This window comes from Leptosomus discolor, chromosome Z, assembly GCF_034619465.1.
Source record: "Leptosomus discolor isolate bLepDis1 chromosome Z, bLepDis1.hap2, whole genome shotgun sequence".
Taxonomy (NCBI): domain Eukaryota; kingdom Metazoa; phylum Chordata; class Aves; order Leptosomiformes; family Leptosomidae; genus Leptosomus; species Leptosomus discolor.
In genome coordinates this window covers 71,314,554-71,330,612 of record NC_141419.1, presented here as the reverse complement: position 1 = coordinate 71,330,612, position 16,059 = coordinate 71,314,554, and the positions used below count along the sequence as shown (strand labels likewise).

At 39.5% G+C, this 16,059-nt stretch overlaps 1 protein-coding gene across 3 annotated transcripts in view; it reads left to right on the top strand.

The window, feature by feature from the left end:
- The window catches only part of ZSWIM6 (zinc finger SWIM-type containing 6), a 113,026-nt gene extending 102,027 nt beyond the window's left edge, over positions 1-10,999 (top strand). For all 3 annotated transcript variants that reach the window (XM_086479251.1, XM_086479250.1, XM_086479249.1), the window contains 4 exons: positions 2,523-2,680; positions 3,205-3,368; positions 7,710-7,791; positions 10,125-10,999. In XM_086479251.1, coding sequence (XP_086335377.1) covers positions 2,523-2,680; positions 3,205-3,368; positions 7,710-7,791; positions 10,125-10,987 — 1,267 coding nt within the window. In that variant the 3' untranslated portion in view covers positions 10,988-10,999. The remainder of the gene's footprint in view (positions 1-2,522; positions 2,681-3,204; positions 3,369-7,709; positions 7,792-10,124) is intronic.
- Positions 11,000-16,059: the final 5,060 nt, after the last annotated feature.

Here is a 16,059-nt window from a genome sequence, read left to right as displayed (position 1 = left end):
ACCATATGATGTGGTCTGAGCCAGTACTTTTTCCTTGTGTTTCCTAACAAAGCAGTCTTGCCCACTTCTTTGTGAATGTTGGGATTTAAATGGAGTATGTCATATGACAACAAAATGCCTGACTTGCATCCTATTTATCTTCAGTAATCAGGAACAAGATGTTTCTTAGGGAATGCTCAATGTCTGTGTGGGTCAATGACCCATGATGACAGCTCTGGAGTGTTTTACCTCTTTGTATTCAAAATCAACGGTTGCCATTTCATTTTTTTGAACGATATTTTAGTGTGCAGAACATTCAGTGTGAAATCAGTGGAAGCTGAGACCGTAAAGCCTTTCATGCATACGCCTCAGGTCTGCAGGGACAGGGTTGTGCTATCCTTGATGGTCATTTTTGTCTACAGTTCTCTGCTTGCAGCGCTGAAACATGGAGTGGACACTTGGGAGAATGTGGATCTGCATTGACCTAGTTGACTGCTCACTTGGAATCTGAACTTGAATGTTTGGCTTAGTTTGGCTGATCCCTTGTTAAGCCTGAATTTCACCCAGGCTCTGGGAGCCAGACTTTAATGGTGGTGTTTAATCACAAGGTAGCTTTGCTAAAACCTACCTAAATAATTGATGTTTGACAGGGGGAGGAGAAAAAGTGAAGAATGCAAAATCTGCTTGTGCTTGTTCTGATGTTCCCTAATATTGCCAAAATTGCATGAAAGCCACCAATTCACAACAACATTTCTTTTCTCAGCAAAAGAACATAGCTGGCAATGAAATTCAAAGTGACAGAACATTTCCCCAAAACAACCTCTTTCTTTCATACTCTGTCTATTCACTGTTACTTATAATGTAATAACCACTTTTTGCATTAGGTAGTTGGGAATTTTACTATTTATCGAAACCAGCTAATAATGCATCTCTCCCCCTGCCCTCTCTCTATGCTTGGAAAAAGTTGGCTGAAGAGTTTATATATATATTTTATTTTTATGTATATAAAGCTTATATAAAGATAAGTCTTAGTGGTACTAGGGAGGAGATTTGACTCTTGATACAAATCAAGAGAAGCCTTTTTTTTCATATTAGCATGCACATACATGTGTCTGAAAATGTTAATATAAACTAATGGTAGTTATTCGAATGGTGTGTTGTGTTTATATGTGCCTACTAGATACCCTCCTGTATATTCAAAATTACCTTTCTTGAGGTATTCTTAAAAATACTCTCGTATGCTTCAGGAACCTACAGAAAACTGATGAAACTTAAAACTATCTTATTGTGGGAAAAAAAAAGACATGCACTCCAGTTACTTAAAGAACTTAGGTATTTACTTAAGTGCAAGAAATGGTAACTTACGTTTAAATGAGCTTATTGCATAAGAAATATTCTATCAGAGAAAATCACAATGCATTAGATTTTCAGTATTCGGTAGTTGCAGTTTTATTAATGAGAGATCCAATTTTCTTTGTCCTCTCAGAACACTTCCTGCTAGAAAATCACTTGCATATGAAAGCTGGTAGAATCAGAACTTACTTATTAACCCTGATCAAGAAGCTAAGCATCAAAAGGCTTTTCTTCTGGACGTTGTCTTATTACTATCATTTGATGTCTCATTAACCATTTATACCCTGAAACTATGCTTAATTTTATTGAATAAAAATGCCTGTTCTTGTTCACTCCTACTTTTTTGCATTGGTACTTACATAGTTTCTAGTGTACTGGTTCTATCTGGTGTATTGTAAGGGCCGTCAGTTGAGTCTCTGTTATAGTAGTCACGTATGTTGTAGAAGTCAACAACACACACACGTTAATTTGAATTTTCTAAGTGTGAGTTCTCCTTGGTGGATAAGACTGTAGATTGGTGTGTACTCAGAAGAAATTTTTGCATCAGGATTAGAAAATTGAGTGAGAAGATTAACTTTAAAGGGAACTTCCTCTGTCACTGCTGTTTGGGACCCTAACGTCAGATCATGGTACATTATAAAACGTTGGTAGGCTAAAGTTCTTTTAAGGACTTTAAAAAGTAGTCATAGTTGAACAGTAAAATGTCCTTTTTGGACTTCAGTTCATGTCTGAATTTATTGCAAGGTCAAAATCTGAATGATGTGTTGAATATACCTCTCCTTTACTTTGAGCGTTCATAAGTGAAGAAATTGTGTTCCAAATATTTAAAAATATTTACATGTTCTCAATAAAGTGGAGAACTACTCCACTTTCCTTCCTGGGGGCTGTGGTTCAAAGACTGAAACAAGGCAGGCAGAAAAGCTTCAGCTCTATGCGTGATTCAGAAACTCTGCTGCCTTGGTTAATGGGTGGCTTAATTGTGCAGTGAATTCCTGGAGATGCCCGCTGATGTAGGAAAGTTTGGGAAATGGACTTACAAGATTCCCCGAGAAGTGTTTTTCCAATCCTTCTTTTAGTAACCAAAAAGGCATATTTCATAAAAAAGGTCATGCGTTCTTGCAGTTCATTTTGCTCTTGAGTAACCTAATGTAATAATGATTTAATGAAAGAGGATTTCTTCCTTATTTCAGGTTGCTAGTATTGGAATCTACAGCTCCTTCAGGAGACATGTCCCGCCCACACCACATTGCATCAGTTGTTCCAAACCGGTATCCCCGCTGGTTCACACTAAGTCACATCGAATCCCAGCAGTGTGAGCTGGCATCAACCATGCTAACAGCAGCCAAAGGTAGAGCTGTCAGTTATGTACTCAACTAAATGTACGCTTTTAATATTGCATGGAGTAACCAGATTATAAAACTTGTGTTTAGAAATCCAGATTGCAGTCTGACAGGAGCTTGAAATGGGTACACAAACTGAACTGGCTTAAACCTGTCACTTAATATTCCAGCAAAGCAGTTAAGTTAGCTGGATGGTAGCCAGATGAGCTTAGTTTGAGGCTGATGAGACAGCTTTTTGTTCTTCTGACTCATGACATAGACTGTGGGTTGTCCAGGAATGGACAAATCACTTCTAAAATTAACAAATCAGGGTGATTTCTGGCCATGTACTCCACTAACACCATCAGGCATTAGAGGAGTTTGTGCAGTCTTGTATCTTTCATTCATAAATGATTTAATTATGGAAGGTTTCTAAAAACAACGTGTGTATAACTGAAACATCATACTATTGCAACAGCAGGTTAAATTATAATGCATCTCTGAATGTTTTGGGAGCTTATTCCATTTTGGTGATTCTGTTTACACCTTTCAGGTGATGTTCGGAGGCTGGAAACAGTGTTAGAATCCATCCAGAAAAATATCCACTCCTCATCACACATCTTCAAACTTGCCCAGGATGCATTTAAAATAGCAACACTCATGGACAGCTTGCCAGACATCACTCTTCTGAAAGTTTCTCTGGAGTTGGGCCTTCAGGTATTTCCCTTGTTCATTATTATTACATTTCCCTTGTTTCTTATTACACCAGAAGAAAAGAATTTGACCCATGTTGATGGGATAGCTTTTAAGCTCTGTGGACCATACCCTCTTTGGGCTCTGTCTGGAGTTTTTAGGTCCTGTTTTCTGATCCGAAGCTCAATGGACTAGTAAACACAGATCAAGGGCCTGCGCAGCCCCTTTGTATCATGAGAGTGGAAGGGATTGCTTGGAGCAGCTCTTCTGTTTAGGGGTGAGAGAGGACCAGTGCAGTGGGTTCAGGAGTATATGTAGGAGTGGCTAGAGAGCAAAATTACTCTGCTTGCCAGAAATGCACTGTATTTTCTTCATGGCTTTGAGGGGTTTCTTAACATTCCTTCCCTTCCTTTCCCCTAAGTGAGTTTTGTTAAGTGCTTGATGAATTACTAGAGAAAGCCAAGGTCAACCATAATGACCTGTTTCTAAGGCAGACTGCTAACAGCAGCCCTCTCACTTCCTTCATCAAAATCCTGTACTCCACAAGCTATGGGATGGTCGGATGCATCAGACTCAGCTTGAGATGTTGAAGAACCTCAGATGAGTTTTCAGGCTCTTGGGAGAGACTTTGCAAGCTAAAAGGAAACAGCTAAGTTTTAGGTATCTGGAGCAATATCGCCTGACACTGATGAATCTCGGAGTTTGCACAGTTCATTTCAAGAGCAATAAATCTCTTCACCCCTCTTCAGGGAGTTCTTTAATCAAAAAACATGCAAAGATCAGAAAAGCGTTTAGTACTTTGCTTCAGTAAACAAAGCTCCAAAGAATTCTGGAGAAAGGATAATTCTCCCAGTTGCTTCTCATGCCAAAGGAGGGTAGTATGTTTAGAAGCTGAAGTCTTTGATCAGAAGGCTGAGATTCTGGATGCTTTGTTAGCCTTTCATATTCTTGGGGTTGCTGTGGAAATCTACTGCTTTTTTCACATCTAGGTATGTTCATGTCTTAAATGTTTGTTTACTTGAGAAAGAGGAAGATCCTTATAGTTGACCTGTGTGTCACCTCAAGCATTCACCAAGTATGATTCAGTGGTAGCACACTTTGCATATCACTGTATTAATGGATATGCTTTTCTAGTTGATGGTGTCATCAGAATGTCTTTAGTAAGATCAAGTGAAGGAATATCACGAACACTTACTTTGTCCTCAGTCCCAGGGTTTGGAACAAACTGGTGTAGAACTTGTCCACTGTTTTGTCCCGAGCTTATGAGGATGTATTAAGAACATTAAAGGTAGTTTGCTTTCTAGAAGGAAGATGCGTAGCAGTTTTCTGGTAGTTACTCACAGCTGTGTAGATTTCTGCAGTAACGCTTTTCCTGCAAAAACCTTAGTGTTGGTACTGACTCTAGTGGCCTACAGATGCTTCCCCCTTCTGTGCCACCCCAACTTAATGGCAATTAGATTGTCTGTAATCACTGAATAGTATCTGACTACTTAGAACATTTATGTGCCCTAGAAAACTTTCTGCCCTCACATGGTAAACTAAACAGCAGTGTCCTCACAAGTATGCTGTTCTGCCTCAGCTACAGCAATGACAAGTTGGGCTGAGGCGATGATACGAACGATTTCACAACTCTGTCACTGGGATCTCTGTGTCAGAAAAGCCTCTTATATTGTTCTAGATTTGGGAGTAATGTATAGACTTCTGGGTTCTTTCTCCCTATTTCCAATGGCAGCATGTGTTAAGTGACTCAGCAGAGGGAAGGCTTTTAAACTGGCTATGGAAAGAGGCATGGAGCATCTCAGGTGTTTTCTGTCCTTCAGAATCTTACTAGCATGGACACTGCAAGATCTGCAGGTACAAATGGGGCTTCCATTCCTCTGTTTGCCTCTTGTATGCTACATCAGTGCAAATATTACCACACGTGCAAACAGGTCCTGCTGGCAGAACTGTTGAGCAAGTTAGTGCAGGTGGTCACTCAATGTATATTTGGCAAATGGTGTCCTTTCCCCCCAAACCTGTGAATGAATGAGTAAATAAATAGATAAACCTCCTTCCAGTGGGATGACGAAGAAGTTTCACGTTGGTGTGGGAGCTAGTGGTTGGTTGGACATTTCTTGTATTTCTTATGGGTGGTGAGATCTTCTCTTCCTCTTTAAGAAATTCTTACAAAGATCCAGGAAGACAAAGTCAATCTGTGTGGAAGAGAGCTTGACTTTCAGGTAAGCTGTGTAATTCCCAGGGGCCTCTGGTAATTTTCAGACATCCTGGCTTGTTGAAAAGCTCTCTTCAATTGATAGCACAGATCTTTTATAGATCTTGGACAGATGTGGAACTGCATTTGAGGAAGAGGTAGCTCAAGAATGTGTTGAGCAGAAGTGAAATAGTTCTTTGGCTGCATGTGCTACAGTATAAATTCAACTCCTCCTTCGTCAGGACATCAATATATGCTTTATTTTAAATCCTTGGCTTTTTTATCATGAGTAAAGGGCCTTTATCTTGCTGTTCTCCTCTTGTCACTTCAATCAAATGAAAGGAACCTAATTCCAGAATAGTTCATCAAGAAACTTTTACATGTCAAGAAACTAGATATGGTATTGTTTTTTTGCTGTTGAGTTAGGGCTGGCTACACTGGAACTATTATTATGCCTGCTACACTTGCTGAAGGCTCTTGTGATTGCTGATCCTTTTACTGACCACCACAGTGAGGGACATCATCAGAGAAGAATTTCAGAGAAGTGATCATTCACACCATTTTTGGTTTTTTACCTCCTTCCCTCCCTCACCAGTAGCAGGATTCAGTACATAACCCTCTTGGATTCACTCTACTTGGGGGAAGCTGAAAATTCATCATGGATATTGGAAGAGGAGTTAGCCTTCAGTTTGTGTGTACATCAATACAGGAAGTCATCTAAACTCCTTCCCTTTGATGGACAGATATTTGCATTCTAAAGCGTTCTGACTTGGGGCTGCCTGTTTTTCTTCCAGGAAGACTTCAAGCAAAGGCAGGTTCCATGATGTACATTAGCCGTATTTTAAAATGTGCTGGGTTGCTCCTTACAGATCAGTTTGCTTTTTCAAAATGCTATTCTTCAATCTAGCACTTAAGTTATGTTTATTTAAAATGATGCTACAATGTTTGAGGCCAACAAGGCTGTCCTTATCCTATAACTTCGGGTGATGTGCAACCAGTCACCAGGTTCTCAAGGTGGGAATGTGTGGAGGCCAGCTTGGAAGCACTCACAGCTGTTTATAAGCAGAGTTCTTAAAGATCATCTTTGCATTTGTGCTCCTCAGCAATCCTGTCTACAGTGTAGGACTAAAGCAAGTGGCAGGAGTAACAAATATGACAGAGGGCCTTTGAAGTCACCTTAGGATTGGGAGGGGTTATGGTCTGAGAGTTGTTTTGTGAGGGCATTTGTTAAGTTTAATATGTGAAGATCTTTGAGAGCTCTATAATTGACCTATGATGCTCTTTATTTATTTGCTACAAATAGTAATACTATAGTAGGATCACTGATATTTTACAGAGAAAACTACTTGCTTTTTTCATCTAGATATATATAAGCCCTGTCCAGGTAGCTGAAGCAAGCTTTACATGCAATTGCCGTGCAGTGTTTGTTTTACTGAGTAGACGTATTTGCACATGTTTTGAGAAACAACATAGGCAATAACAGCAAGTGGTATAAAATATGGGCACTACAATCAAAGCTTACGGTCTTTTTTCTAGGATTCTGATGGTTTTACAATGGAACTTCTTTGCAGGGACTCCTTGTTCAGAGACAGAAATCATCGCTGTGGACTTCTTAATAACACCTGGATATATCTGGAATTGTGTATATATCTTTGCAGAATAAGCAGTCAATCAAACCACAGTACACTAACTCCAGTCTGTGGTGTTGAAGTTAGTGAAAAGAAATGCAGATGAGAGAAAAATTAAAGGGGTTAGTTTGCCCAACAAGAGTTGATATGTTTCCATTTTAGACTACTGTGCATAGAGGGAGGAGACATGGTATAATATAATTTGAATAATTGGTAATTGATTGGGCTTTTTTTCTTGTTGGGTGTGGGGCATGTGGCTTTTTTATGTCCTTTTTTTTTTCTTCCCTGTGGATAAAACAGTCTCTCTCCTCTAGCCTTGAAGGATCTGCAGTTCGAATTACTCTCTGCATGCTGTTCTAAGATAGCTGAGCAATACTTTTGAATTCTTTGACATATCAGCTAAAAAGGCGGTAACGCAGTGGAGAGGGCAAGAGGCTGCCAATTTTAACCTTGGCGTATTTGAGTAACTTAAAATCCCTAATTGTTGGTATACTGCCTTGGTTTACAGTAGGATTAATTTGTATTTTGTTTGTGTTGTTTTAATAGGTGATGCGGATGACACTGTCAACACTGAATTGGCGACGGCGGGAAATGGTGAGGTGGTTGGTAACGTGTGCAACAGAAGTAGGTATGTTCTGAGATGCTTCTCTTGTCAGCTAGTCTTAGAGGGGTAGATCTTGCTTGTCAGCATCTGGGTTCTGCAAATGTCTCCCGCTTCCTGTTTGTCTACACAATTCTTTTGGTAAGAAGGCAATGAGTGGTTTATTTATGCACAGGTTAAGTGAGACAGTAGTTGAGTTATGCAGTGTGACTTTTCCCCTGCAAGGTGGAAGTGTGCATAACCTATGGGAAATACCCCAGATTTCCCCTTCTCCCCTCCCAGATGGGTTTGAGGCTGCAGTGGACAAAAGGCTTGTGGTTATGGGCCGTTGCACTGTGCTACAACTTTACTTGCTCTGAAAGGCAGGTGAGAGTGCTGTGTGGTCGGTTGTGGAAAGAGGAACCAGAAAACAGGTGAATGAAATGCGGAGGATGCCTCCTACTGTGTGGCAGACAGGATCTCATGAAGAGGTTTGCATTGTTAGGGGGCTTTTTAAGCCCCTAGGTAAGTTCAAAGCTTAGAGTTGTTATGTGGCTATTACATTGTGCAGGCCTCTTGTCTGCACTGTAAAGCAGACCAAATACCAATGCACTCATCATTAAGCGTGTAAGGTGAAAATAAGGTGGGAACAGAACAGGCCTTATACTTGGAGGACAGCAGTGGGAGAATAGTGCACTCAGCAGGACATTCTGTTCACTTCTGGGCTTTGCCATAGATTTCCTGTGTGTCTTGATTAGATGTCCCTTGGCTTCTGTATTCCACTTTACCATCTGCAAGATAAGGATACAGAATCTGGAAGTGGAGATGAATGCGTTAAAAACTGTGTAGCTGCAAAAAAACCCCAAAACCACACAAACCGACAAAACCAACAAAAAACCTGCCAGTGGTAGTGGGGACAATATAAGTATTTAAGATAAGGGAGCAGTTTTAATTGTTACTAAAGGTATTTCCGGAAAGCATGTTTCTTTACTGTATTTATTATTATTACTGTATTTCATACATCTGAGTTGGATTGTATTGCACAGATGCTTCTTGAGCTTCAGAACTTCAGAGGATTGCTGCTGCTCTGGATTAGTTTATTCTTTGCTTTGTGCTTGACTGGGAAATTAATGTTGTCAGTAGCGTGGGAAAACACAGATTGCCTTTGTATACTCTCAGCCAGAAAGTGGTTTGTGTCTGTGAATTTTCATGCAATGCTTTTGTTTGATTGCTTTTATATCTTTGCTAAGATAATCATTGCTGAGGCTATCTTACAGATATTAGTGCCTGGGTACTATTTTGTGTAGTTGCATATCAGCAGATAAAATGCTGGTTTTAATACTACTTTAAATTAGTTTACATATTCTAATAGAAGTATCCCATAAAGAACCTATAATGTTATGCAAAGTACTCTTGAGACTTAATCAAGTTTGTAAAGCAGGGAATCTGTTTATTTAAATGAAGATCTGGTATTCTGGCTATGCTGAATTGTTGCACATGAGTGAAGGGGTGCACGGAAAGCATCAGAGTCCTACAGAGAAAATGAGGACCTCTGGGTGTGGTTTAGGTGGGCTCACAGTTGTGTGTAAAGTGCCTCTAGCAATAATAAGGCATTCTAGTTGGCTATAAGGTTCCACTTATGGAACCCATTAGTCACTGTTTCCCCCTTCCTCCCCCTGCCAAACACACAACATGCCAGGAACAAAGTGATGCTAAGGAAAATAGCTATTTCAGATAATATCCAGTAGTTCATACTGCTCAGAGTATTTCCGTAATAAGGATCTCTATGTTCAAGCACGTATGAATTTGATACACGATGTGTCTGAAGAGCCTGTTGGGAGGAGGTGGGGGTTAGGATTTTTTCTTATTATTATTTTTAAGTCTGTTTAGTGTGTTCTGTTAGGGTGTGCCATAGTGTTCTATTAAGAAAGCCATTTCACATACTTTAATATTATTCTTCTGTGCAAGCACTGTGCCTTGAGATGCACAGTGAGAAAAGAAGTTAAAATTGCCTTTTGAAAGTGTTGAGTATGAGGACTGCTTTTGAGTGATGTGATGAGACCAAATGAGCCAGAATTGTTATCCAGAATGTCTTAAATAACAATAAAACAGCTTGGTTGTCACACCGGGAGATTAAAGCTTATCTTGCAGGCTTTTTTATTATTCTCTGCATTTTGGTGACTGCTACAGAGTTTGGACAGTAGCCCTTGTTTTAATGTCCTTTTCCAGCCACGCTGTCTGGTTTAGCCCTTTTTGCCGAAGTGCATCCCCTTGGATGTACTGACAACCTCTTACACTTTGTTGCAAATGTGATCTCTTAGTGAACACCTGTATCTGCTAGGTTTTGCCAGTTGTGGCTAATCTCTTCTTTCTCTCACCAGGTGTTTATGCACTGGATAGTATCATGCAAAACTGGTTTACACTTTTCACTCCAACTGAAGCCACTAGTATTGTTGCTACAACAGTGATGTCCAACAGCACCATCGTCCGTCTGCATCTGGACTGCCATCAGCAGGAGAAGTTGGCCGGCAGTGCTAGGACGCTTGCTCTACAGTGTGCCATGAAGGATCCTCAAAACTGTGCCCTCTCTGCACTGACCTTGTGTGAAAAGGATCATATAGCTTTTGAGACCGCTTACCAAATCGTTCTTGATGCTGCTACAACCGGCATGAGCTACTCGCAGCTTTTTACTATAGCACGATACATGGAGCACCGTGGTTACCCCATGCGGGCCTACAAGCTGGCCACTTTGGCCATGACGCATCTCAACCTGAGTTACAATCAGGACACACACCCTGCCATTAATGACGTTCTGTGGGCATGTGCGCTCAGCCACTCCCTTGGGAAAAATGAGCTAGCAGCTATAATACCTCTGGTGGTCAAAAGTGTCAAATGTGCAACAGTACTGTCAGACATTTTGCGTAGGTGTACTTTGACCACTCCTGGCATGGTGGGACTTCATGGAAGGAGGAACTCTGGTAAGCTCATGTCACTGGACAAAGCCCCTTTACGGCAACTCTTAGATGCCACCATCGGAGCCTACATTAATACAACTCATTCACGTCTCACTCACATCAGCCCGCGACACTATAGTGAGTTTATAGAGTTCCTCAGCAAGGCTCGAGAGACCTTCTTAATGGCTCATGATGGTCACATCCAGTTTACACAGTTTATTGATAACCTAAAACAAATCTACAAAGGCAAAAAGAAACTGATGATGCTGGTTCGTGAGCGGTTTGGTTGACGAAAATGTGTGAATGGAGGGGTTGGGGGGTGGGAGGGGTGGTTTGTTTTTACTTGAGCCTGCCTTTGTAACCTTTTTAACTTAAAGAAACAGAGCCACACCGGTATTATATGTGTATAGTTCTATTGAGTTTGCAGACTAAACTGTCATGTTGTGAAAGTTTGTGTGTTTAATTTTTTTTTTTCTGTTTTGTATGAGAGAGGTTTAAAAAGGTTTGGTTTACACTGAGTATATGTTGTCAAGTGGCAAAAGCCCACATCGCTCTCCTGTTCTTTCTGTATACGTTCACAGCCTCAAAAACAAACATATTGCAATGGCTTTAAAAACCAAACAAAACACCTCCATCCTGTGATAAGTACCTCGAATGGATTCAGCTTTACTCCTTTGTAACTCATCCTTACATTTCAGCGTATTTAAACAAACCAACAAACAAAATACTAATAGTTAAAAGGCTGACCACGTGGCTTTGCAGTGCTGTTCATCCAGAAGCATGGCACACAATGCTTGTGCATGTGGAAACTTAGCGACTGTCAACATACATTCTCAGGGATTTATCAAAAAAATTAAAAAAAGAATGAGAGCATTTATTGTACTGTATATATATTATAGTATATGTCTGAATATTGAAAAATATAACATTAACTAATTTATAAAAAAAAATCTATGTAATGCAAAATACTTGAAGCTGCAGTAGCTTGGTTTTAAACAAAAAAGAAAACCTATCAGAAGGACTAAAGTGCGCCTTGCTTCAGGGTTGGCTCGGGTGGTGAACTATATGCTGGGCATCTATGCAGAGCCACCTTTTGGATTGCATGGTTGGACTGATACCTAATGGGGAAATTTTATATATATATATTTATACAACCCGTGTATACATATATATGTATACACACATACACACATGCTTGTAACAGGCACTATAGTAAAGAGGGACAACAAAAAATACACAGCCAGAGCAGCAAGCCTTAGCATTAAGAATACAGTATGCCAGAATCGGGGTTTGTGCCTCCTAGCCTAGAAGACTTAAAGAAATATCCTTTTTGACACAAAAAGCAAAATGTTTTCCAAAATGATTGACATGATACATTACGCCTTTGCAGTGAGCTAATAATAAGCTAACCTTTGTGCACAAATAACATATATATATATTATATATATATATTCTGCATAAGTATTTTGACTTTGTGCAGGACAGAAAGTTGTGTAGGTATGACTGTTCTACTTTTCAGTTTGTTTTTTTAATATATTTTATTTTCTCTAGAATTACTCAAACAAAAGCAGCCTTCTATCTTGCCTTGTCTTAATGCTTTAAAATAACCAAACTGGAGATCTAACTACCAAACTGTTCATTATATTATTAAATACCAACTTTGGTTACAGTATAGTGTCTTTACTTTAGCTGATGGTTCTGTATCCTTGTGCTTTTTAAAGCAGTTTTTGTTTTGGTGCAAAAGTTGTCCAGTGTCTCTTGTTCACTTCATTAGAGAACATGCTAGAGGTATGTTTGTAGTTATTTTTGTTTAGAAAAACTATTTCATTCTCTCCATTTTATTTATTATAATAGGTAAAAAGGTTGTACTTCATCACCCATGTAAACATGCTCATGAAGTTGAAAGTAATTAAGATTTGATACACTGATATCAATTTATTTATGTAACTAAATCACTGTTTTATAAACTTGTTAATGATCAACAATTTTTTTGTTTTGATTAAAATTAGTTTTTTGAAAGTTGATTCTGCCTCCTTTATGGTGTCTGTTACTGAAATTGAATCATGTATGGCTATTCATAGATCTTAAATGCCCAACTTGCAGCTTTGGTCCATGATGATGGTAAGCAATATGACAATGAAGCCCAGGAAAGACATGGGGTTTTTCCTCAAAAATCTGCTGAAGAGTGACAGTGTTCACAGTTACTGGTGGAAGAAGACCTGCTACATCAGAGGTGGGACCAAATGCTGCCTGTGATTGAAGATCTGTGTGGTCTATATGACAAACAGTAAGCCTTGACTTACTGCCCTGGTAGGATGCTAGAGTGTGTGGGGGTATATTCCCACGCAGTGCATTATTTGGATGACCACGAGACTTGACATGTGCTGCAAATATATACGAGGACAGTACTTGCTGTTCTTGAATTGGCTTTTCTAAAGTATTTTGTGTGTTTCAAGCAATGCAGCTCATTCCACCCAGCATGGAGTTCTTGCTCACCAGCTGACAGCCAACATTTCTGCTTTTTTGGAGCCCTTGCCCTGTAGGAGTTCTGTGAGTTTTCCGTCTCTGTGAAGAATGGCATGCAGAGTAGTTGAAAATAGAAGAGGAGCTTTCTGCTTTACTGCTTACTGCATCTTTATTGTCTTAGGTATGTTACATGATGTCATGTTTGACCACATGATCTGGACGCCTTCACTTCCTTTTGTTTTTAATATCTTCAGCTGAAATGAGAATTAGCATGCAGCAAGCAACTATCAGAGATGCCAGTGTAACCATAAACTTTGACAGTGAGGCTTGTGTCATTGGAAGATTAAGGAGAAGGTCTAAATCTTTGTACAACTTATGTAAAAGATGAGTCTTTACCAAGCCTTGCTAACAGCTGAGTTGTCCTCATCTAATAGTACCAACCTTCTGTAGCTTCTGTGACTTCTATTCCTTCCACATATTGAATCCTCATTACATTTTTGCTTTGTTACTTTGTCCTAGATTAATTTTCTGCTGCAGACAGTGAGGAACACAAGGGATACTGTAATGGGGTTTGCGTTTGTTTGTTGGGGTTTTTTTTTGCGTCTTAGAAATAATTCAGTATCAAGGATATGGTGGATTATGTAGATTGCAAAACTGAAGCCTAGTTGAAGACGAGGCTTTAGAATTGAATACAGACCTGATGGTTGCCACCTGCGTTTGATGAGCACAATGGCTTATTCTTCTTTCAGACTTACTGAAGTTTCTTTGATTTATTTTCATGACTGCGCAAAATCTCTTCTGTGTCCTCAGTGGTGCTGCGCAGTGCAGTTCACGCCATGTTAAAAGTCCTTAAGGACTAACAGAGGCTTGGCCAGTCTCTCTAGCTCTTGTTTTGTGGAGGTAGGAAGAACTCAGGAATGGGATTCCACTAAAAAAATAAAAGCCTGAGGGCTCTTTTGGTGAAAACAGATCAAATATTTCTATTAATTTCTAAATCTACATATTGCAATTAAATCTGAAGCATAAGGGAACCTAGTCAAAACGTCTCAAATTAACTATCTTCAGAACCATGTGTTTGGGGTACACAACTGAACACCACTGCTGTCATTGTCATTGTGTTTGAGTGCTTTTCAACACTCCTTTAAATGAGAACTCTTTTTAAATCCAGGACTGTAGTTCAGTAGTGAAGGGAACTGAGCATGATTTTTCCATATCATAGACTACCACTGAATCTTCCTTCTTTTGGTGAATTGAGTGAAATGCTGAAAGGTGTGATACTATTTCTGTATTATGAGACTGTCTTGCAGCCCAAGAAACTGACTTTCATGTGTAAGTTTGTTCTCAAATTTACTTCATTGATTCTGCCAGAACAGAAGACAGATTTTCCTTATCCAAATTACATTACCTTCATTTAGCTCTTTAGTGTTCCAACACTTACTTAATTTCAACATCCACTTTTCCCATTAGAGAAAACCGCACAACTTTTCAGCCTGAGAAAGAGAAAGGCAGGCACATATGGGAGCATCGGGCTTTAAGGTGCAACTGAAATTGAAGACTGCTTCCCTCTACTCCATGTCTTGTTCTCAAAATCTTTAGTTTTTAATACGATGACAATGGAGCTAAACCTAGACTGCATGTACATGACAAGGAATTTATTAGATTTGAGAGAAATTGCAGGTAGTATTCTGGGGCTAGAGCTGCAATGAGAAGACTGGGACTGTATTTCACTGTAGTTGTCTAGTAGCACAGATGGAACTCTTTTAAGACAGGGTATCTGCTAATAGGTGCAATTGGTGCTTTGGATGACTAACCTACAGTTCTTGCAGAAATTCTGGAGGATTTTTTTTTTAAACTATCAAAAAGTAATAAAATTGGCTTCCTAGTATTTTTAAGGGTAGAAGGTACTCTGAGTACTTTGTCTTAGCAGGTTTCTCTTTTATAGAAAACCCATCTTCCATTGTTTTCTTTGTAACCTGTACAAAGTTTCCTACTGCAAGCTTTCAAAAGTCTCTGGGAAAGTCACTTTTCAATAATGCTTTAGTGTTCCGTCAAATTTTGAGCTACAACTTTGTCAGGTTTCTCTAGTAGCAACTGAGTTTTTCATGTAAGTGGGTATAAGTAACAAGAGTGTCAAAACTGGGGTGCTGCTTGTATGGAGGGGAAATTTTGCTTTCTGAGTGATGCCAATTTAGTAGTTCCATAGAGTGGATTTGTGCTAGAAGTAAATTTATTTCACTGACATGCCTTCGATTTGATTAAAACACAGATTTTTACTGAAAAGTCATCCAGCCTTCCACTTCTGCTTTATAAACAAAAGTCCTGCTGTTGCTATTTTTCCAAATTATATCCTGTATTATAGCTGATATACTTTCTAATTCTGTAAAGGTGATACCCTCAGGTATTCTCTTGCTCTGCAGTTCTAGCTAGAGGTAGTGTTCATAGACAAACAATTTCCATCCTTTTAGGTGTTTGTCCCCTTGAAAGTATAATTTTTGCAAGGATAAGTGTGTAAGCAAAGAGCACAAACCACAAAGTGTTATGTCCAAACCTTGCCTTGTGACAGTGCAACCTCTGGCAGGGGGCTTTTACTAGATGATCTTTCGAGGTCCCTTCCAACCCCTAACATTCTGTGTGATTCTGTGAATAGTAAAGATCTAGGGGTGTTACAGCATGTTACAAACTACACTGATTATGAGAGTAAAATGTTTGTAAGATTCTTAATTGGACAGACAACAAAGTGCCAGGGACAGCTTTACTTGAGAGATGAGGTTGCTAGGATTTGCCTCCCCTGTAGCAGTGTACATACCGCACATGAGAAAAGAGCCTTGCCTCTGCCAACACCCTGGGCTGTCAGCATCAAGTAGCACCTAGCTGTCAGCTGCAATGTTTGTGATCC